Below are 24,439 nucleotides of genomic sequence, written 5' to 3' on the forward strand. Positions count from 1 at the left end.
AACAACCACATATCACTACTTTATATTCTGTTGCTTAGAAAACACTATAGTCCTAAATTCATTGAGTGAAGCTTACTCCCAAGTAATACGTTTTAAGATCATGATGTAAGATAGAATAATGTTCAGTGCCAAATAAAAAGCAATGTCTTCAGAAAAAAATAGCAATGTTTTAGTAACCTTCAAAAAGTTGATAGGTCTGTAATTATCCTACTATTATTAGTCTTTTGACGCTTTGCAGATACACAATAATCTATGCAGATGTATGATCATCTAAACCCTCTTTCTCAACTAATTAGTTGAATTTTTAACAGTTTTTTAAACATACAGCAGCATTAAATGTAAGCCATAATCTATTTAACAAAATGAGATAAACTGTTCTATATAATAGGCTTGAGTGAGCTGACATGCTTAATTAGTTTTATCTATTTTACACAATAATCTATTTGTTCCACCAACTTACTGCACATTTATAACGCTGAAAACGATTACTGTGGCATTAGTAATCTTTCCACTAGAAGTGGGATATGACTCGGTCGAAGATTTAACAATGAATAAGTTTATTAGAGCTGAGGGAAAAGGCTTTTTGCCATTGTAACATGGTTTCATCCAGGCACAACACACTTGAAGGAAGTGTGCAATACCTCCCAGAGGCTTTAAAAAAGTGGGGAAATGAATAGACAGTTCTAATCCTTGGGAGCAAAGGAGCTTTACATCTCATAGACATGTGCTCCCCAAGCCTGGGGAAGCTCACTCACTCCTGGTCATTTTGTCCCATCCATCCTAGTACAAATGCTATCTAGAATGGTTGTTTAATCTTGCTTAGGGATGAGGAAGGAATTAACGTTTCCATTAAATATGAATCTACCAGATTCACACTTTCCCAAACTTTTTTGGGAAACTCTTTGGGAACTGAAAGAGTGTTGGTCCTCCCCCCATTCCTAGATCATTGGCCCATCACAAATTACTAGCATAAGCCTATGTGTGGAATTGGGCTTAACATGCTAAAATCATAGGCAGCAGCCTCATACCATTTGTCCGTCTATTGTTTATCCACCAAGCTCAGTTTTGTATATACAGTCGTACCTTGGATCCTGAATGCCTTGCAAGTTGAACGTTTTGGCTCCCGAATGCCACAAACTCGGAAGTGAGTGTTCCGGTTTGCAAACGTTGTTTGGAACCTGAATGTCCAACACGGCTTCCGATTGAGTGCAGGAAGCTCCTGCAGCCAATTGGAAGCCACACCTTGGTTGTTGAACATTTTCGGAAGTCAAACGGACTTTGGGAACGGATTCCGTTCGACAACCAAGGTATGACCAGCAGTGGCTCTCCAGATTCTAAGACCAAGGTCATCACTATCACCTACTATCAGATCCTTTTTTAAACAGGAGGTACTGGAGATGAAACCTGGTTTTTCTCCATGCAAAACATCTGTCCTAACACTTAGCTACGGTCTCTAGCGATATCCCTGGGAAACTGAGGAGCATAGAAAGCTACCTCATACTGAATCAGACCACTGGATGATCTAGCTCAATATCTACAGAGACTGGTAGCTGTCCAGAGTTTCAGACACAGGAGTTTCTCAGTGGTAACTGGAGACGCACAGGGATTAAACTTGGGACCTTCTGCTTGCAAAGCAGATGTTCTGCCATTGAGCTCTTCCCCTGACTAAGGCTGCAACCCCATTTCTATTTACCTGGTAGTAAGCCCCACGGAATTCAATAGCATTTACGCCTCAGTAGACAAAGTTAGAGGGACACGGGTGGCGCTGTGGGTAAAAGCCTCAGGGCCTAGGGCTTGCCGATCGAAAGGTCGGCAGTTCGAATCCCCGCGGCGGGGTGCGCTCCTGCTGCTTGGTCCCAGCGCCTGCCAACCTAGCAGTTTGAAAGCACCCCCCGGGTGCAAGTAGATAAATAGGGACCGCTTACTAGCAGGAAGGTAAACGGCGTTCCGTGTGCTGCGCTGGCTCGCCAGATGCAGCTTTGTCACACTGGCCATGTGACCCGGAAGTGTCTCCGGGCAGCGCTGGCCCCCGGCCTCTTGAGTGAGATGGGCGCACAACCCCAGAGTCTGTCAAGACTGGCCCGTACGGGCAGGGGTACCTTTACCTTTACCTTTAGACACAGTTAGAAGGGACACAGGTGGCGCTGTGGGTTAAACCACAGAGCCTAGGACTTGCCAATCAGAAGGTCGGCGGTTCGAATCCCCGCAACGGGATGAGCTCCCGTTGTTCAGTCCCAGCTCCTGCCAACCTAGCAGTTCGAAAGCACACCAGTGCAAGTAGATAAATAGGTACCGCTGCAGCGGGAAGGTAAACAGTGTTTCCGTGCGTTGCTCTGGTTTGCCAGAAGCAGCTTAGTCATGCTGGCCACATGACCCAGAAGCCGTCTGCAGACAAATACTGGCTCCTTTGGCCAGTAAAGCAAGATGAGCGCCACAACCCCAGAGTCGTCCACGACTGGACCTAATGGTCAGGGGTCCCTTTACCTTTAGACATAGTTAGGCGTGTGTTGTAAACCTCTTCTGTTGACACTGGTGGCATAAAAAAATATGTTTGACTTTTGGTGGGATCATTTCTCAAAAGAGCAGTACGTGTTTCTCCTAGAAGCTGCAGTGACAATTCTGCGGTACAAGCTACATTTCACAAGCGACACTGCTGGTTTTTCTTATGGTGCTGTGACTCCAGAACCCTTCTGGAAAGCAATGCCACAATGAATTTATATTTCCACCTACTCAGTAACTGGGAGATTGAGTGCAGATTCATTGCTTGGAAGCAGAAGCCCCCTGGGCTCCACAATCATGTTGACTAACATATCCATTGCCCTTTCTCCTTCCCCTCTTGCACTCCCATCTCTGGTGTGTGTTCTCACCTTATTTCACCCCTCACATTTTCCCAGGCAGAAGCCCTCCTCCTTTCCCTTTTTCTCTCTTTCACACTCTGGAGTGTCTTTCCAAATCAGTTTCTTCTTCCACCACAACAGTCAATTGGTCATTCCAGGAAGCCTTTAAATCAACGGTGCTGCATTTGGCAATTAAATTCTGTCTCCTCAAAACTTCAAGAATTTGTTAGTGTTTCTATCCAACTAGCCAAAAATGCTGGGGATAAGGAAATAGTATCTTTCCCCATAAAATTCTCTCTGTGAAACAGTTAGCTTAAAGCTTTCAGCACCATCCCCAACCTGACCTGTTGTATGCACCAATTCAAGCTCAAGAATCTTGTTGTTTTAGCCAAAATGCTAATCATCTGTGCTTTGCACTACAATGTGAAATACCAGCTCTTGTCGTAAGAGGATTCCCTTCCACAATCTATTTGCCAGGCAAAAATTGATCTGCTAAATTTACTTCATGGTGACTTCAGCATCTAAAAAAGTAGCATGTGAATCAGCTGTTATCGATCATGAGGTTTTCTGTTTTGTTTTTTCAATGAAGGAGAGCCTCTCATTCTTTTACCATGATTCTAATGTTACTAAGACCCTATAAGCCTGAAAAAAATAAGGATTCAAAGTTTGAAGAAGAGTTGAGGGTACAGAAGCCCTGCCCCAGTGTTGGCTCCTCTAAGGTTCCTCTCAGACTTTCTCATAGACTTCCAGCTGAAGGTACTTAGAAGCTGTCATGTGATCAGGAATATTGAGTCCCATGAAGGCCTAGCAGTGCTGCTGCCCTGCCCTGCTACAAGCCACCATTTTGAATTTTCCCCAGCACCACAAGGGTAAAGCTCTGGGCTGTTGTGGGAATTTTTTAAAAAACAGTGGCTAGGTGGGAGCCAAGGGAGAGTATTTTGCCAGGGGTCTACTTAACGTGGAGCTGGCCATTTATACTTGGTGGACACATTTTTTATTATTATTATTATTATTATTATTATTATTATTATTATTATTAGCTGCCTATCTGACTGGGTTGCCAGAATCAGCTACTTTACACAAAGACATTCACATCCATATGTAGAATGGGCCTTCCCACTGTAAAGGTAAAATGCTTGACCAGGTAACTGCGAGGCTTCTTTAAATGTCATGTAAAACAATTACAGATAGGTAGCCGTGTTGGTCTGCCATAGTCAAAACAAAACAAAATCCTTCCAGTAGCACCTTAAATACCTAACTAAGAACTAACTTAGTTGGTCTTTAAGGTGCTACTGGAAGGAATTTTTTTTGTTATGTAAAACAATATTTTTTTAAAAAAGTGTACGGACCTGGAATCTAACAATGATTTATGCTGGCTTTGTTTTCCCATTATGGGCAAAGCATTTTGCTTTCTCGGCAGGGTGCCCCATGAACTTGTAAATGAGGGTGGAATTCCTTTCTTCGCCTCTGAGCATCTCTACACAGAAAGGCTAGTAGTATAGCAAACAGGTGTGGCTGCTTTCTTCATCCTAACAAACGGCCACGTCATGTTTATGTGCCTGATAAATAATGAATGGCACTTTGCTTAAAAGACAAACAAGCATATTTTCCATCAGCTGACTGATGACTCCAAATAGCGTTTCGAACATGTTTTTCAAAGGGAAGCCTTCAGGTTGAGGAATGAGATGAAGATAAACTGCTTCCCAGAATGAGAAAAGTTGCCTCTTTGGCCACTTTGTCGACTCATGGAATTATTTGCATTTGATAAATGCGTTCCCTTCAGAGCGTAAGATAAAATCATAAATAGGCAATGAAACAGTGGCTGGGCTCGGCAAGAGAGACCCAGATGTGTAAGCAGCCCCTGGCAATGGGAAAAGTGCAAGTTCACATCTGGATTCATACGGCAACACCCCATAGAGTCTCCAGATGCATCTTTTGAGGCAAAGGTCAATGCATATTGGAAGACATTGGTTGTTATGCCAGACTAGTTGCCTGTAGCTTTCTATTCATGTATTTATTTCATCACATTTTTATTCCACCACACTTCCAAGGAATTAATGTGTCTCCACCTCCCTTTTTCTCTCTGTCTCAGAGAGAAAGAGAGGAGAAACAAGCCCAGGGTGACCCAGTGAGCTTCAACTGCAGCTAAATCAGAGCCCGTGGGTGGAGGACATACATTAATTCTGTGTCCTTCTTGCTGCTCAGATCTTTTGTGCCAGTTTTTTGTTGTTTTTTTAAGCCTGCAATACTACAAAACTCAAGCCGAGGAAAGTAAGATAAATAACAATTAGCCATCTTTTCTTTGTAGAAGCACCATCTGTGCAATGCCGGCAATCACAGGGTGTTAACGAGAGCCGTTCATTTACCCACTTTGCATTCAATGCAGAATTGGCACTGTTTGATAACGAATGCACCCCTTTTGTTTAGCAATCACGATTCATTGTGCTTATAATTTAGCGATCACAGTGTTCTTAAGCTCTGCTAATTAATGTTGCAGCTGCATTCCAAGATTATGCAAGAAACATATTTCTAGTTATAATGAAGTTCTTTCACAGCTTCTCCCACCAGAAGAGAATTGGTTTTAACCATTTTACAAGCTTGCTTGGAGTGGGTCCTGTGTAGTAATAGAACTCATTAATTGCCTTCTCACAAAGGGAACTTTTGTGTGTTACAAACTAACAAATCTGGATTTGCTCCCAGAGGACCACAAAGACAGAGGGCGCCTCTTGCTAGCCATCTGACAAGTGTGCATGTATGTGCACAATGCACATACTGTACACTCCCATTTTCCATAGTCACACTTTAGAAGAAGAAGAAGAGTTTGGATTTGATATCCTGCCTTTCACTCCCCTTCAGGAGTCTCAAAGCAGCTAACATTCTCCTTTCCCTTCCTCCCCCACAACAAACACTCTGTGAGGTGAGTGAGGCTGAGAGACTTCAGAGAAGTGTGACTGGCCCAAGGTCACCCAGCAGCTGCATGTGGAGGAGCGGAGACGCGAACCTGGTTCCCCAGATTACGAGACTACTGCTCTTAACCACTACACCACACTGGCTCTCCACTGGCTCTCTACATTGTTAAGTTTACATTTTTTTAAAAAAAGATGCCTAAGTAACTAAGTAAGTGGCAAAGCCTTAAGAGAAAATGTTCTCCCTCTTACAGGGGTGCCAACTTGAATAAAATATTATGGGGGCCCAGGTAGGCCCCGCCCAATGCAATTGATTACATAACGCAGTGTATACACAACATTTGAATGGGAATGCCCACAAAGTTTGTGGGGGCTCAGCCTCCTCAAATATTTTATTGTGGGGGTCAAAGCCCCACATCCCCTGGGAGTTGACTCCTATGTCCCCTTATTATTGCCCCCAGCGTATCCCCATATGGTTTAATCCAATTTGGGGAAATTTACATTGTTGCTGTTGATAAGCAAATGAAATTGGAATGGGCAGTGCATTAAAGGAATTTTTTTACTAAGCTCTTATTAAATCCTACTGACCACCCATTGTGAGTCTGGAGTTGGGGGGAGCCAAGGCTTCTCCATTGACCAGGGCCATCTTTACCTGGGGGGTGCAAGGGGTGTGGGGCACCCGGGCATCGAAATCTGGCGGGCGCCAGGCACCCGCCGCTGAAGCCGCCTAAGTGTTGAGCTGCTATGCAGCAGCGGGATCAGTGGCACCTTTGACATGACTGATCTTGCGCCGCCTGCCTGCTAATGCTGCTTCGGGGAGAGCTCTCTGGAAAGTTTCGCTCACCAAAACCAGGAGGAGGGGGAGTGACAGGCAAGAGGGAGAGACAGACAGAAAGAGAACGCGCCTTTCTAGTGACGGGAGCATGCACAGGCTACGGAAGAAGAACTCGTATATGTGCGCTCACGGGGGCCCTCCCAGCTCCTCTAGAAATAAGGTTGCTCCCACAATGAAAGGCTGCCCGAGACAGCTCTCCCACGTATTATTATTATTATTTAATTTTATTTATACCCCGCCCTTCCTGGCCAAGACCAGGCTCAGGACGGCTAACATCAGGTATAAAAACAATTGATTAAAATACAACTTAACAACAAGATTAAAATACTACTTTCAGTGGAAGCCCAGGTCAAAACCTGTTTTTTTTTGGGGGGGGGATGTCAAATCTTCACCAAGGCTAACTATCCAGACTGGTCCTAGAATCATAGAATCATAGATTTGGAATAGACCACAAGGGCCATCGAGTCCAACCCCCTGCCAAGCAGGAAACACCATCAGAGCACTCCTGACATATGGTTGTCAAGCCTCTGCTTAAAGACCTCCAAAGAAGGAGACTCCACCACACTCCTTGGCAGCAAATTCCACTGTCGAACAGCTCTTACTGTCAGGAAGTTCTTCCTAATGTTTAGGTGGAATCTTCTTTCTGGTAGTTTGGATCCATTGCTCCATGTCCGCTTCTCTGGAGCAGCAGAAAACAACATTTCTCCCTCCTCTATGTGACATCCTTTTATATATTTGAACATGGCTATCATATCACCCCTTAACCTCCTCTTCTCCAGGCTAAACATGCCCAGCTCCCTTAGCCATTCCTCATAAGGCATCGTTTCCAGACCTTTGACCTTCTGGTCCTATGTGGGCCAGAAAAGCCAGGGAAGTCCCCAAATAGGGGTTCCATCACAGAAGGAAAGGGAAAGAGGGGGAGGGGATCAGGCTGGTTCCAAGCCAAAGGTCAGGTGGAACAAATCTGTCTTACAGGCCCTGTGGAAAGAAATCAGATCCTGCAGGGCCCTGGTCTCATGAGACAGAGCGTTCCACCAGGCCGGAGCCAGTGTTGAAAAGGCCCTGGCCGTGGTTGAGGCTAATCTGACTTCCTTAGGGCCCGGGACCACGAGGGTGTTGCTGTTTATGGACCTTTTTTAGATTTCAGCTCGGCATTTAATACCATTCTACCACAACGTCTGATGTCTAAACTGGAAGATCTGGGGCTTCCGTTATCACTTTGTGGGTGGATATTGGACTTTTTGTCAGACCGCCCCCAGAGGGTTCGGTTGGGCCCTTATACCTCTAGTATGCTTAGGACTAACACAGGAACACCACAGGGATGCGTACTCAGCCCACTCCTTTATACTCTCTACACGTACGATTGTGTCGCTGCTCACCCTAGTAATAGGGTTGTCAAATTTGCAGATGACACAACCGTGATTGGGCTCATCTCTGAAAGGGAGGGTGAAATGGACTATAGAGATGAGGTGGAGCGGCTGACAGAGTGGTGCAGAGCTAACAACTTGCTCATAAATACAAGGAAGACAAAGGAGCTTGTGGTGGACTTCAGGAGACAGAAGAGCAATGTCCAGCCACTTTTGCTTGATGGGGTCTGTGTGGAGAGGGTAACAACGTTCAGATTTTTGGGCATTGAATTACAAGAGGATCTGTCCTGGAGTGTCAACACAAGGGGGCTTGTGAAGAAGGCGCAGCAGAGACTGTACTTTTTGAGAATTCTAAGGAAAAACCATCTTCCGCAGAAACTGCTGCTTGCCTTCTATCACTGTGCCATTGAGAGCGTGCTCACCTATGGCTTATGTGTGTGGTATGGAAGCTGTACTACCCGGGACAGGTTGGGGTTGTGCAGAGTTGTTAAGGCAGCAGAGAGCATTGTTGGCTGCCCACTCTCCACCTTAGAGCAGATTTATGCCACAAGGTGCCATAGGAAGGCACTGGACATAGTAAAAGATCCATCGCATCCTGGTCACTGTCTCTTCGAGCTCCTGCCGTCGGGACGGAGATACAGGACGATGAAGACAAGAACAAGCCGTCTTAAGAACAGCTTCTTCTCCAGAGCGATCTCGGCCCTGAATGGGAAGCCTGGACTTTGAAAGTCATCTAATCTTCCTTGCTGTTTTATACTGTATTGTTTTAATTAGTGTTTTTATAGTTGATTTGATTTTGTGTGGAGTGCCCTACCTGGGTGGATGGAGCAGCCAAGTAATTTCGTTGTCCCCGAGAGGGGGCAATGACAATAAAGATATTATTATTATTATTATATTATTAAGGTCCTCCGCGGGGCATGTGCACAATGCCCGCTCATCTCATCTTTCAGACACCCCCCTATGACCGTAAGCACATGCGTGGAGTCTTTACACCAACTCCCAATGTGTTCTTTGTCTTCTTTGGAAAAGCTGGATTTAAACAAAACACACACACACGAAAACTCCTTTTGGAGCCATGCAGGCGTGAGTGCTATTTATCAAATGATAATGGTGACATAAGGCATAGTAAAAGTTAATTTGGAGGCTAAACTAAATTTGGGGGTGCTGGGCGGATCTTTGTGCGCCGGCAGCATATATGCTAAAGATGGCCCTGCCATTGACTACAATGTTTGGTGGTGGTGGTTCTGTTTCATAGGCAATTTTGTATGGAGCCGTTCTCAGTACATGCTGCAGGCAGAGAAACACATGCTCAGGAGATCTGGATTATTGGTATCTCATTTGTTTGCTGGGGTTTGGTGCTGGATGTACACCAAGGAGCTTTAGCCAACCTCAGCTTTCCAATGAAGGTACATGCAACATGGGAAACCAGGAGCCTCTCCCATGCATGTCTTGGTCATGGTTCCCAAATTACATGACTAATGTCTGACATAGGTCTCTAGGATCATGTAGGTTCTTTCCATCCTGGCATCTGCTGTGGTGGGGCTTACGTGGAAAGTTTCCACATGATCTAAGGAATTTTTGCAATGCAGATCACCAGACCTTTCTGATGTAGTGTGAGGCATGACTATGGACGGTGCAAAGCAGTCTGAGAATCTGGCAAGAGAATAAGGGTCAAAGTGAGGACCTGTTGTAATGTGTGAAGCGTGTCTTGTAGTGGGAGGAATTCTGAATTTCAGAAGGGGAATACATTTAGATCAATTCAGCATAGAAACAATAATAATGAAGGCACCTGGTTCATACAAATCAGCTGCAGATTGATGGACACAATCTGTGGGGAGCTCCATTCTTATGCAGCAGCTGAAACCATTAAAATGTTACACATGAACAGTTGTTGGAAGCCGCCCAGAGTGGCTAGGGAAACCCAGCCAGATGGGCGAGGTATAAATAATAAATTATTATTAGTTATTATTGTTGTTGTTGCATGGAACAGTTTTCATGTGGCTGCATTTAAAGGGATTCACGACACCAATGTTTGCTTGTGTGAATCAGGCTTTAGATACGGCATGGCAGACAAGAATTTGTTTAATTTTAAGAAGGGGCTATTGCTGATGTCATATCACATGTCCTATGGCCTTCTTCACCAATACCTCAATGTAACCTTTCAGGAGTATCAAAGACGAAAGGCCCTGATGCAGCCACTGCTCATTAAAAGTGTTCTTACTGATAAGATGTTGAACTCGTCAGCTTTACTACAGTGTATGCATCATGGAAGGAATGAAGCAATCCCACTCTTTGAAGTCTTTTAAGAACTGCAGTGCCACTAGCTCTATCCAGCTGTCCAGATGCATGCATGCACCCAAGGGAGAAGACGTTAGAGATTGCAAACTCTCATTGAACTCAGCACAGGCATCGGCGGTGACATCAGTGCTGGATTTACATATAAGCTAAACAAGCTATAGCTTAGGGCCCCACTCTCTTGGGGCCCCCCAAAAAAAATTAAAGGGGAAAAAACTGGATGTACATTTCCAAAATATAATATAAAAAAACAAATAAAACCTACATACAGTTGGAGCTTAATAATTATCGTATTTCACTATTAATATACTTCTTAATTATATTTCAGTTCAACAATTACTTTGATGAAATCCATATTTTGTTATGTGCAAATGGCTTTAGATACCTATTAGGTCCATAAATTACCATATAGCATATATTCAACAACAACAAAAAGTGACAATCTGTTGTTGACAAAGGACAGCTGGACATATAAAGGGCCCCATTACCTTCAGTAGCTTAGGGCCTCATCAAACCTAAATCCGGCCCTGGCTGACATTGTCATGATAAGAATAGACAATTATTGGACATATGGTACATTCTAAAAGTCATACTCTTAAAAGTGGTCCCTTATTTTAAATGTGTTTGCTCATTTGCTGCGATGGCACTCCCGTGTATTTTCCATTTGAAGATGGATGAACGGCTGTTTTCTCCTTCCTTCCGAAAGAGCTGCTTTTCATTTCATTTGTGCTGCGGAGATCATCTTACTTCCTTTACATATTTTAAATTCATTGTGTGTGGCGCAAGCTATTCCCTGCAAAAAATAAAATAAAATAATGCATGCCGCAACATTATCAATCAATTCATCTTTAACACACCCCAGCACTGTTTTGTGTTTTTGCTGACAAAGACTGGTAGTGTTGGTTTTCTAGAATTTAACTATGTGGGATAGTACAACAAAGGCTTTGGCAATATCCTCAGTGGGACCTGCACCTCCCCAAACTTGGCATTGACAGAAACATCTCCTCCTCCCTCTGCAGCCATCCTTCCAATCAGGCAAGTTATCATTGCGTGGACAGGCGGAGATGCAGGGGAGAGCAATGACGACCTTTCGGTGTACGGTCAAAGCCTCCCTTCAGAAACCCCTTTAACGGGGAACCCTGGTATCGCCGCCGCAAAGAGGAAGATGGACTAAAGGATTCCGCCCAAGGCCTGATTCCGCCAAAATTGTGATGTTTTGCTACAGGAGAGGCAAAACCTGCCAATGCAGGGGAATTCCTTTCTGGCCCTTTAACAGCGACCTTAACGTAGCAGCGCCCGCATACCTGTGAAGAAAAGTTAACCTGCAAAACCTGTGAAGAAAAGTTAACCTGCAAAATAAGACATTAACTGAGGGTGGGTAGGGTGGGAGAAGCTCTGGAGCCAAGTGAGGATTCCCAGGTAAGATCCTCCCTCTATTGTGTGGGCAGGTAGTCCCTCCCCTACCTGGCCTGGTCTCCTTGGCAACGCTTCCCCCAGGCGGGATTGGACAACTGACTGAGGTAGGCGGAGACCTCCAGGTATCCCACCTGAGGGAAGGCGAAGCCAAGCCTATGCTGATGGAGCTGCTCCAGATCCAGGGGCTGTGCGCGTCGACACAAAGGGTGCCCCCCATTTTTATGCGGGGATCAGTCATTGCTGCTCAGAGGGACATAGTAGACAAGTGAGCAGGCAATATTTCTGCCTCTCACTTTCTTTCCTTCTTACAGTCAAGCAAGCATGGTGAGGATTGGCAGCAGGTCCAGGGGTTGGCAGTGGGCTGCCCTAATGTGCCCGGGGTTGGCTGCTTCCCCGAGGAGACACAGGCTCATATCTAATCAGATAATGCCTCCTTGGGAGATTTGTGTGTAAAGCACAGCATGCAAATTTCCCAGGCTGAAAAACGTGGACCGGGAATTATCACGCAGCCTTCGTCAGGTATCCATTCAATACCACTGTACAATTGCTCAGAAGGAAGAACAGGATTTGGAATGAAGAACTGCCTTCAGTTCTTTCTGAAAGATCTCCATTGGCTACCTATATGTTTCTGGGTGGAATTTAAAGTGCAGGTAAAGGTAAAGGTAAAGGGACCCCTGACCATTAGGTCCAGTCGTGACCGACTCTGGGGTTGTGGCACTCATCTCGCTTTATTGGCTGAGGGAGCTGGCGTACAGCTTCCGGGTCATGTGGCCAGCATGACTAAGCCACTTCTGGAGAACCAGAGCAGCACACAGAAACACTGTTTACCTTCCCGCCGGAGTGGTACCTATTTATCTACTTGCACTTTGACGTGCTTTCGGACTGCTAGGTTGGCAGGAGCAGGGACCGAGCAACGGGAGCTCACCGCGTTGCGGGGGTTCAAACCGCCAACTTTCTGATCGGCAAGTCCTAGGCTCTGTGGTTTAACCCACAGCACCACCTGGGTCCCAAAGTGCAGGTATCAACCTTTAATTAGCCGTAAACAACTTGGGACCCAGTTATCTGAAGCAAAGCCTCTCCCAGTGTTAGCCTCTCCCAGGGTTAGGCTCCCTAGGCTCATAGTTCTAGCAGGATGCTGTCCATGGGGTCATGATGACATCAGGCAGTGTCTTCTGCATGGTGGCACCCTGATTACAGAATGCCCTCCTTCTGGGAGCATGACTGGCACTGATATGGCTAGCATTTCAGCATCAAATAAAAACTTAACTGTTTGCCTAAGCCTTTGTAGGATTTTAGTTTGCCACTGCAAAGGGAGCCATAAGTAGGCTATCTGGGGTTTTTAATTACTGATTTTATGTTTGTTTTATCTGTTCCTCCACCTCTGATTGTTGATTGTGGTTGCTTTAAACTGAAGTGTAAGCTTGAGATCTTATTTTTTTTTACTACTGCTACAACTACTTATGTTATCCTGTACCTTTCTTGTATTTCTAATTTTATCGAGCCTTTGACCTTCCAGCAACAATTGTACCTTGGATTTTTAGCAAAGCGACCAGCTCAGTTTTGCAGTTGATTCATTTCCTTACTTTTATCATTCACTAGTATTTGACCAAATCTAAACTAAACATACTTTTCTTCAGTTTGATGTATGTTTTATAACCAACTCTATTTGTGAGCCGGCAGATATCCTGCACACATAACTTTTATCCTGTTGTGACAGGGTCCTCCAGGAGCAGCTGGTGCCGAAGGAAGGCAGGGTGAAAAAGGAGCAAAGGTAAAATTGATGCGTTTTATGCTACAAAAATAGCGTGTTGTTTTTTCCTCCAAAGTGCATGCTGTGGTTGGTGTCAGCTGCAGAGAAATTGCCTTTTCTTTTCATGCTCCTAGCTTCTTGCCCCTTAGCATCCTAAGTCAAGTGTAAATGATATTTGCTTACTTTCTTTTCTAACTGTGCACGGGGCCAATGCACATGAAAAGATGAGCTGGTAATTATAAAGCCAGAGGCTTATTACAGTCTCAGTTTGCCCCTTATTAGTGGCCACGTGATAAGAAGCCTACACGCATTGTATCCATGTTCCACACTGTATTTGCGATTGAATTTGCAATTTGCAATTATCGGATGATAAACAGGGTTCTGGCGACAAAATAAAGATTGACACCTGACTGGTGGTGTTCACAGTTAGCCCACATCTTGGGCTAGGCATGCTAGAAGAAAATAGGAAGAGCAGGACTATGTGGACTGACACACAGCATTTCTGCACCTCCACAACACAGAGAAGATAGCTCCTTCCTACAGCAGTTCCACAAAGGCAGTAACACAAAAGATCATTGTAACTGGCAGGAAATCCTCCATATTCACACCCTTCTTGTTCTGATCTAAAAATGCATACAAATTGAGGAATGGGGAGGAGAGGCCATGGAAGAATGTCCAGTGCCCTTCCTTTAGTTTGAGAAGCGCACCATACTTTAAGATGCATGGCTCTAGATGCATTTGAACCACAGCCAGTCATGGACACATTGAAAGTGTGCACAGGAGATACATGTTTTCAAATACAGTGGTACCTCGGGTTACATACGCTTCAGGTTACATACGCTTCAGGTTACAGACTCCACTAACCCAGAAATAGTGCTTCAGGTTAAGAACTTTGCTTCAGGATGAGAACAGAAATCGTGCTCTGGCGGCACGGCAGCAGCGGGAGGCCCCATTAGCTAAAGTGGTGCTTCAGGTTAAGAACAGTTTCAGGTTAAGAACGGACCTCCAGAACGAATTAAGTACTTTACCCGAGGTACCACTGTACCTGTTTTGCCTAGTCACAGTTCTTCTGAAGTTTAAAGAGAATTTATACAATGGGGTTTCCTTCCAGTTACATTTGGGACAAGCAAGGTTACCTAGGGCAGAGAATTTGGACAGAAAAATGGGGAAAAAACTGTGCCAATACATTGTACCCTGATCCTCTGAACGCATAAGAACACAGGCTGACCAATCCCTTCTCACACTCTGTTTTTTCATCTTTAAATGCAATGCCAGACAATCCATTGACATCACTTTACCTGTTTTGTAGGGGGAGCCTGGTTCAGAAGGTGCTCCAGGAAAAACAGGCCCAGTTGGACCTCAAGGTCCTTCAGGGAAACCTGGTCCAGAAGGTCTTCGGGGTATTCCTGGCCCCGTGGTGAGTACATTGACTGCAACATGTTAGCATCTCTCGCTTCTTGTCTTCCATGATATGCTCTTACCTAAAAAATCCTAATTTGTTTTTCCTATAGGGAGAACAAGGCCTACCTGGAGCACCGGGTCAAGATGGTCCTCCAGGTCCCATGGTGAGCACCTTTCCTTATGGGGCTTTTGATTAAACAAAGTTTCCTTAGGGATGCTAACTGTTACAGACCAAGTTGGGCATTTCTGCTGGATTTTGTAGCTGGAAACGGTGGGGGGAGAAGTATTAACGATTTGTCACACATCCTGAAAAATTTAAACTTTGGTTACTCTTAAAGTTCAGATTGAACTTTGCCGTAGATGCTGACTCCATGCTATTTCCAATGGACTGCATCTGTGAGGAGAATACCAAACCTAAGATAAAGTAGGAGGACAGAACATGCTGCAGGTGAAAATTGTGTTCTGCATCTCAGAAGCCTTTAAAAAAGAAAATGTACCATCGCTATTTCACTTTTTGTCCATGAATTATGTATTTGCCTGGGCTTTCTGCATCTAATGATATCCTAAAGAAGAAATGGAAAAGATACACACTGAATAATGTTTTTGCACATGAAGAGTTAGGGCTGTTTTCAATCTGCAGTTGGTTGAAGAGGTCACTTACCATTCCTAACAATACAAAGATTTCACAGATGTCTGCTGCCAGCAGGCAACCAGCAGTCAGAATGCACTCAGAGCCCAACCCTATGTTTGTTTACTTTGAAGTAAGTCCCACTGAATTCAGTAGGGTTACTTCCAGGTAAGCTTGTATATGATTGCAGCCCAAGTCACTTCAGATCCCTATTCCCAGCCCCTCAGATCATCACAAGCAGATGCTCAATGAGTCCTTATCATACATTCTTATAAGTGTGTCTAGGGTTGCAGCTTAGTAGACCTGAGTTTGGCTTTCCCCAATATTATTCCATACGAATAATATCAATAGCATTCCTTCTGCAGATTGAGGGAAAAATTAAGATGCATTTATTAAGTTTTCGAAGACAACAAGCAAGAAAAACAGCAGTGAAACAATGAACAATAACTGTGTGGGACACATTAGTGCAGTGGGAATAAAATTAACAAAAGGTTCAATACATTTTTGCAGACATCATAATAAAATAGATTCTTTGAAGGGACATTTTAGAATGTCTCAATGTCTTAATGTTGTATTTTAATCTTCTTTTTAAGTTGTCTTCATTCAACTTGTTTTTATTATTGTTTGTTAGCTGCCCTGAGCCCGGCCTTGGCTGGGGAGAGTGGGGTATAAATAAAATTTATTATTATTATTATTATTATTATTATTATTATTATTATTATTAAAAGAGTCACATATCAATAAGGTAACCTCACCACATAGAGACATGTGTCATTGGGGGTACATACAGGACATGGTTTTTATTTATAAAGCATTAGTGGGGGGTGCCCAGTGCTTCCTGGGTATGTTTAGAAACCAAAAACTATTGTGGTATTTAAATGGATGATGAGTTTGGGCCTATCCCATCAAAGATCAGGTGAAGTCAATCCATAGTTATATTTTGGTCCAGGTTGAGGCAGGCCTCCACCCCCACCTTGGGAACACTTGTGGGAAATTTGACAACAATAACTTGAGAGTCGGCCAAACCTTAGCCAAAAAATGGGCGAAGTCACACCAAAGTCTGCCATCAGCCTGCCTTCTTGAATCAATATGGTTCTTGGTGACCAAGCATGAACAAAGACTGTTCCCCCGCCCTCTCCCCGCAAACTTCCATGTCAGGAACATCTTGAGAGGCAGTTGAAGCCATGCCAAAAATTGGGTGAAGTCACACCAAAGTCATGTTTTGGTCCACCATCTTGATTCAAAATGACAGCCAGCAACCAAATCTTATTGCAGGTCCCCACCCCCCACCTTGGGAACCCGTCCGGCAAGTTTGGGAATGATATCTTAAGAGGCGGCCAAACCAATGCCAAAAAAAGGGGGGGGGGTAAAATCACACCAAAGTTAGTTTTCAATCCTCATCTTGATTCAAAATGGCAGACAGCATCCAAACATCAATGGCCACTGCTCCCACCTCTGGAACCCTCATGCCAAATTTGGTGACAATATCTCAGGAGGCAGCAAAACCTGTAGTAAACAAATGTACAGACAAACCATTTTCCAAAATATATAGCAGATATAAACAGAAACCATATAACATCCAAATGGACTCATTTTGTAACCCCTCTTAGAACCATCTTATGATGGTTTAAATTCTCAGGCAAAGCAATGTCCCACAATGTCTCAAACCATCTATCCTTAGAGGGAACTTATGCAGACTTCCATGTCGTGGATTAAGATGCACACACACACTGTTACACTCAACAATCTCCCTCTTTTCCCCTCGATGAACATTTGATCAGTGCTTTCATCCAACAATGCTGATCACCTGTTGGAGGAGACCTTGGGAGGGTGTTTGCAACTGGATTCCATTTCCCTGGCAGGCAATCAGCATTGCCAGAGATGATAACATGGATTTTGTTTCTAAAATTTCTATTTCTAAAATTCAGGGCACAAAGGTTGTTGAGTTTTTTTGCAGAAATCGATCAAGAGATCCTGGACATTTTGCCTATTTTCCTCCCAGACCCACTGGTTCCACTGGTTAAATCCTGGTTCCACTGGTTAAATCCTGTCACTGCCCCTAATGTTGAGTGCTGCTCTCAGGGTTCAGGAGCATTGAAGATGCACCCCATTCACTCGGGTGGTGGGTGGGTAAAACTGCCCGAAAGCAAAACTAAGAAAACAGGAACACCAAAAACTTGTTCAAATGGTTCGTGCATCAGTCAGTCTCTTCAGAACCAGACTGGGACCTTTAAATGTCATTTAAGGTGGGTTCAAATTGGCGTACGCCATTAGTGCAATGAACTACTCCGATCTGCGCTCATTGTAAGGCCACATTGCTTAAGGTCACCTTTTGCCCTGCGGTGCGTGCTCCAACATTGCCCATTGAATGCTGCAAGATGTGATTATACCTGCACAGTAGGGCCTTTTTGTGGTTCAGGTAAATATCACAAAATTACAAAATAAAGTCATGTCTCCATTTAACGGGCTTGTCCTTGATATCCGCAGGGTCCTCCTGGCTTGCCTGGCTTGAAAGGAGATCCAGGTTCCAAGGGTGAAAAGGTGTGTGAAAATTAATATGTAACCCAAACAAAAAAGTACTTGATGCATCTATGAACTCTCATAATTTAATGATTTATTTGTTTTAAATTTGGTGTAGCCCATTCATTTTTTAAAGTTGTTTTTTTAAAAAAAAAATAAAATAAAATTAACCGCAATCTTTAATTTGGATATTTTCCAGGGGCATCCTGGTTTGATTGGTCTGATCGGGCCTCCAGGAGAACAGGGAGAAAAGGGTGACAGGGGTCTGCCGGGCCCCCAGGGAGTCACTGGAGCAAAAGGAGACGGAGTTAGTAAAACACACACACACTTTTCTTATTGGTTTCATTCCTGTTCATTCCAGCCTCTCTCCAAACTAGCATATTCTTGCATAGTTCTGGGTATATAGAACAAATCTATTCAGCACTGAAAAAAAAATTAGATTTATGAGGGCAGATGAATAGCAGAACCACAATCTGCTCTGACAATGGAAACTCTTTAAATAAGGAAAGCCGGGAAATGTGAGCTCCTATATTTTACTACTGAGCTATTTTCCTTTTAAAAGATGTCAATTAAATACTCCGGGGGCAGCTCAGCTCTGTTTCATTTCAGCAGAGCTTGCATGGGTTGTGTCTACTTTTTTGTGCAGTTACCGGGGGGGGGGGGGACACTTTGGAAAACATAGTTCAAAAATAATTGTAGAAGACCACACCAACAGAGAGAAAAAGAAAACCATGAGCTCAAAACACAGAAGAGTAGTATACAAGATGTTTGCAAATGTACCTTCTGTTAAATTAAAGCCTTAATAGTAATAGTGATCTCATATCATCACAGTAGATTTAGGGGCATTCCCCCATCCCCATAAGCCAGTAATTGGGAGCCTGTGTTAATTATTTCTGTCTGATTAAATGCTATTGGCTTATTCATCAGCGTGACATACCAATTTTTCCTAACCCTATGCCTGTTTCGAAGATTTCTTTTTCTTTTCCCACTCATTTGCCACAATGTCGCTAACGACACCCAACAAATTTCTGCTTGCTTTCTTGTGCAACCCTTCAAATTGTTTAAGAGATTTGTGGGTTAAATGAAATCTTAGTTCTTACAATCCTTTTGATACTTACAAATAACAACAACCCTGTTTTTCAATATTTCTCATCCATATCATGCAAAACAAAACAAGCAAGCAAGCCTTGATAGAACTCCAGCAGTTTCACTTGCAACTCACTGTCTATGTAATTTTTAGCACCACTAGAGTCAGGTTCTCAGCTTTCAGAGGGTGTCTAGAATAACTTGACTTTGTACCTCTTCTTTTTCAAGGGAATTCCTGGTTCTGCTGGCCCACTTGGTCCTCCTGGTCCACCTGGCTTACCTGTAAGTAGCCGCACCCAGCACGTCTCCTGCCATGCCCATCAGTTTTGACATTTGCACCTCGGCAAATGCAACGTCGTCTAATGATACCTACCTTTTCCTTTTTTCTTTTAGGGACCCCAAGGACCCAAAGGCTCTAAAGGTTCAACAGTAAGTCACTTTGCTCTCAAATTCATCTTTCTTTTTCCATTGCTGATGGTTATTTGTTCCAGTTGGTTGCAAAATGACCACTAATACGGTTTCCCATGTACTCCTTCATAGGGCCCTGGTGGTCAGAAGGGTGATGGCGGTTTACCTGGACCCCCTGGACCTCCTGTAAGTAAAATGGATACTTACCCAATGAATTTTGCAAGTGTTATGCTAGTTATTGGGTGAAAACCACATCCTCTTGATGAGGATTCATGTTCTGTGAATCTATAGCTCCTTGCCACTTTCTACAACTAGCAAAACAGTAAACAACTTATGGAAAAAAATAGTGAAATGGTGAAAATTTCCCTGATTTGTACAGGTCACCAAAATTCATTGTTTATTTTTAGGATTGCCTGGGTGGAAAATTTTACTTGCTTAATCAGGGAACACTAGATACACATCAAATAGAAGGGACTGGCGAGAGTTTCATGCGGAGCTTGCAGTCTCGTAAGATTTCTCCCTCTCCCTCTTTGCAATTATTGACATTTTAAACCCAACATTTAAATTGGCTTTTATAAGTTACACTAATAGGTAATCTGTCAATGTCCACATTTCCGTGTGTGAATATTTGATCAGGCCTACTTGAAGCACATACTTCATAGGCAAATGCTCCAGCAGTAATATCAGGCTAAGTTATCAAATTGGTGTGAAATAAAGGACGCACTGATTTTCTGATACGCAGCATTGACTCTGGCCTGATTTTTAAGTGCAACTTGTTTGTAAATACAAAACAGCAATTACCCTCATCAGCTCTTTGTCTATGGACCTAATGTGTGACACAGACCAAATGCAACTCAGCTGTCAGTTATAATAATTTTAATAATCATAAGTATTAGCTATGGAAGCCAAACAGTGGCTCAGTAAAACTCCTGTCTGTCTGTCTGTCTGTCTGTCTGTCTGTCTGTCTGTCTGTCTCTGCAAATACAAGGGAGTTGCTAGGCCACAATACGTAGCTGTTGGGCTTTCCTTCTCCTCTTCCTCCTCCTTCTCCTATATTTATTTTTTACGCCACCTTTTTCCCTGATAGGACTGAAGGCAGCTCAGTGGGCCACAAGTATAAATGAGTGAGCCATTATAGCTCGGAAATAAGCCAAAGCATTTTATTTATTTTTTAGTAGCAAGAAAAATACTAAACCACAAGAAAGTAGCTTGGTCCTGTTCTGAATGAGCCCACATTCAAAGCTGCACCCTCCAGCTATGCAAAGCTGTTGACCAACAGAGAAAGTGGAGGTTTTGAGGCCTTCCCTTGGCTGTCACAGGCTTAACATGGCCCGGAATGAGACAAACATACTTCTTTTGCCACCCGAATGTGGAAGTTTGAAGGGCCAAAAATCGGAAGGGGGAAGCCAATCCCCTGCAGAGAACCCCTGGGAATCCTCTGTGATGTGTGGGCTTCCAACTGCCACCTTCATGCCGCAGTCTTGCTTTTAAGAGGATTTTGTTTTCACGCCCTGAATCCAAGTGAATAGCTTAATATCCCTTAGGCTTCTTACCCAATCTTGTGTGACTTTCTAAAAAAAGTGGCAGAGAAAGGTCATTGCTTTTGCTTTCCCCAGGGCCCGCCGGGTGAGGTGATTCAACCTTTGCCGATCCAGTCACCCAAAAAGACCAGAAGATCTTCAGATGCCATGATGTCCGATGCAGCCGACAGCATCCTGGATTACACCGACGGCATGGAGGAGATCTTTGGCTCACTTAACTCTCTGAAGCAGGACATTGAGCACATGAAATACCCAATGGGGACTCAGAACAACCCAGCCCGAACATGCAAGGATCTCCAGCTCTGTCACCCAGACTTCCCAGATGGTATGTTAATGTTACATGACAAAAGGCAAATGCGCTGAAGTTGTGATTTGCTAAACTATAATGTCAGGTCATTTATTCTAGTTATATGGCTAATAAAGCCTCTAAAAAGAACTAAATAAAATGCCTATTAAATCCATTCATGCAGGGTTTTTTTTTTTTTTTTTAAAAAAAAGCCCTTAGTACTTTAGCACCACCTGAAGAAACTTTGTTTCTGAGCGGGGGGGGGACGGGGGGGACTGTTAGCTTGTTTATGGGTGGACGAGGGAGGATGGCATCTCCCCTTATGAAATATTTGCTGAAGAAGTAAAAATAATTCACCTTTACTGTGCAGGAAAAGTGCTAGGTGGTACTGTGAATATCAATTCGTTTTAAATAGCATGATCAAAGACAGACACTCCAAGTGTTCAGGGATTATAACTCTACACAATGGTGATAAAGGAGGAGAATGCAAAACTTGGCAGCATGGCTGAAGAGCAATTTCAGAAGAGGAAAGGGGATTGCGTACTTACCAGGGATTGTTGCCATAGGTTGTCCAGACATTATCATGGGACATCTGCAGAGAGCTCTTCTGAGACCAGCCAAAGGTGGTATTGATGGTGGGAGATTGGTGGTAGTGGTGGCAATGATGAGAGAATTACCACATGAATAATAATTATCAGCTTTCTTCCTGCTTCAGCTGAGGCAATGGTTTTGTTGGGCCCAAGAAAAGGGCAATAACAAACTGAATAGGGTGCGCAACCCCCTAAACTCAGCCTTTTATTTCCCTGGAACCACTAAAATGGCTGAGTGGGAAGAATGGATAAGAAAGATGGTGGACTATGCACAATTGGCAAAGTTAGCAGCCAAAATAAGAAAACCTAATGAGGATTGTTTTGTGGGAGAATGGAAGCCTTTGTAGGGGATACCACTTAAAGAAATACTATAGAATGATGATCTCATAAACAGGATTTGAACTATGAGAAAAGGAAGGAATTAGAGATTATTGAATTGTTGTTATGGTACAAGAGATAGAAGATAGGGTGCGGCAAAGGGGGAGAAATGGAAAACACCATGGAAAACGGGGTGGGACGTCAACAAAAGAAAAGAAAGAAATTATTTTGTATTGGAGTGTATATGTGAAAATGTAATAAAATATAACAGAAAAAATGGCTGAGTGGGCCAGGATTGACATGCAGGGGTCAGGCAATGACCATAAGAAGACTTGGCATATGTCCCAAAGCAGCTTACAAAAAAAAAAAAAGAAAACATACTCAATTTAAAATGCATAGTAGAACCGTAGAGCAACATTCATGATGCAAAGGTTTCCTGAAATAATGCTGTTTTAAGCTGAGGTCTGAAACTTAGCAGAGACGGTGTGTGCCTGATTTCTAGTGGGAAGGAATTGCATGGAGTAGGGTCTCCTACACTGAAGGTATTGTATGTCTCCTTCTTGACATGCATCATACTTCTGGTCTATGAGGGACCAACTCATGGTTCTCCCCCAGATCATCTCTGCGACTGACGTGGGACAGTCAGGCAAGGCAGTCTTTAAGGTATCCTGAGCCCAAGTTGTTCAAGGCTTTGAACCTGGTCCAAGAAGCAGATTGGAAGCCAGTGCAGGTCTCTAACAGCAGTAAAATGTGCTGGCAGTAGTCTGTTCCCATCACCGGTCCAGCATCAGAGTTCTGCACCAGCTATAGCTGAAACTTCCAGACCCAACGACAACCCCACATTAAACAGCAAATATATACTCGCATTTAAATAGCATTTCTATCACTAATATTTACTACGTTCGGCTGCAGTAGGTTGTAGAGCAATAGAAAACAGGCCATGTTGTTCAAGAGGAATCTGATTTATAATTCTCTGTCTTAGCTGGAATTTTCTTTAACCCTATGGCAAGGCTTAAATGAAGAGACTAGCATTCATGCTGTCTTTCTGCTTTCATATTCCTTTTATCATGTGATGTTTTCCCCCTTTTATCAAGTATATATTAGTTACTGTATAGAACATGTTCGTTTCATTGCAAAGAAAAAAGAGATGTGGTCTTGAGGAGGAATTAAACAGGTCTTATGAGAAGCTGCATAAGGTGAACAGTGCCGACAGTTCATAATAATCACCACACAAAAATTCAAACAGTTTATAACAGTTACATTTTATTGCTTATTGACCCAGACTTAGGTTTTGATATCCTCAAAGGCAATATTGTTTTATTGTGTCAAAGCTGCACTTGTATCTGAAGGGTGATATTTCCTTCCGTTTCCCCCCTCTTCCACTTTACTCTTTGTATCTTTCTGTTGGAACTGCACCACTTCTTGTTAAGGATATCATATGGTTGCTTATTTACCCGTGTCAAAAACCCCTTGTCCTTAGAAAGCTAGCACATCAGGGAGCATCTAGCCTCCTTCCTGACATACAGGTTTTCTACATGCAGGGAGTATTCAAATACATGAGAACTATTCAAGAATGTGATTCCTCCTTTACATTCTAAAGTAGCACAGTCCTGGGAGAGCAAACCATATTTATAATTGTGTAAAGCAATTCTTGCTCATTACAGTGGTGCTGATTTATGTGTGTATCACAGATCTCCCTCCTTCTTCCCCCCTCAGGCTGTATGCCTGATAGAGGTTCGATTCTGGACCTGCTGTTCAACCTACTTAGCCGGTTTCTCACTCCACGGGTGCTGTGCCCCTGAGGAAAAAGTCTTTGTTGACCAGTGTATTTGTCTGCTGTGGTTCTGACTCCCACGCAGTGTCGCTTTAAAGTCCTTCAAAAATTGTTGCCTATGTTTTCTGAAGCACAGGATAAATGTGCAAGCCTATATTGCGAGAACAGAAAATAATAGGGAGGGCATTTTATTCTGTGCAAAGGTACAAAATGTCTAATCTCATCATTGCATTTTTTTTTACAACCTCATTTAGATGGCAGTAAAGGCTGAGCATCGGCTTAATGAATTATTGGAAGTAATTCCCCTTCTTCTTCATTTCACAGGAGAGTATTGGATTGATCCTAACCAGGGCTGTTCCGGGGACTCTTTCAAAGTGTACTGTAATTTCACAGCAGGCGGAGAAACTTGCATATATCCAGATAAGAAGTCAGAAGGAGTAAGTACCCATCTTCCCCGCATTTGTTGTTGACGGTTCCTACT

At 43.5% G+C, this 24,439-nt stretch overlaps 1 protein-coding gene across 4 annotated transcripts in view; it reads left to right on the top strand.

The window, feature by feature from the left end:
- COL11A1 (collagen type XI alpha 1 chain) overlaps window positions 1-24,439 on the top strand; it is a 257,133-nt gene that overhangs the window by 220,487 nt on the left and 12,207 nt on the right. For all 4 annotated transcript variants that reach the window (XM_077928425.1, XM_077928428.1, XM_077928426.1 and 1 more), the window contains 10 exons: window positions 13,374-13,427; window positions 14,716-14,823; window positions 14,918-14,971; window positions 17,923-17,976; window positions 18,155-18,262; window positions 19,270-19,323; window positions 19,435-19,470; window positions 19,582-19,635; window positions 21,066-21,315; window positions 24,283-24,395. In XM_077928425.1, the coding sequence (XP_077784551.1) occupies window positions 13,374-13,427; window positions 14,716-14,823; window positions 14,918-14,971; window positions 17,923-17,976; window positions 18,155-18,262; window positions 19,270-19,323; window positions 19,435-19,470; window positions 19,582-19,635; window positions 21,066-21,315; window positions 24,283-24,395 (885 nt within the window). The remainder of the gene's footprint in view (window positions 1-13,373; window positions 13,428-14,715; window positions 14,824-14,917; window positions 14,972-17,922; window positions 17,977-18,154; window positions 18,263-19,269; window positions 19,324-19,434; window positions 19,471-19,581; window positions 19,636-21,065; window positions 21,316-24,282; window positions 24,396-24,439) is intronic.

The sequence above is a fragment of the Podarcis muralis genome, chromosome 5, assembly GCF_964188315.1.
Source record: "Podarcis muralis chromosome 5, rPodMur119.hap1.1, whole genome shotgun sequence".
NCBI classification, from domain to species: Eukaryota; Metazoa; Chordata; class Lepidosauria; order Squamata; family Lacertidae; genus Podarcis; species Podarcis muralis.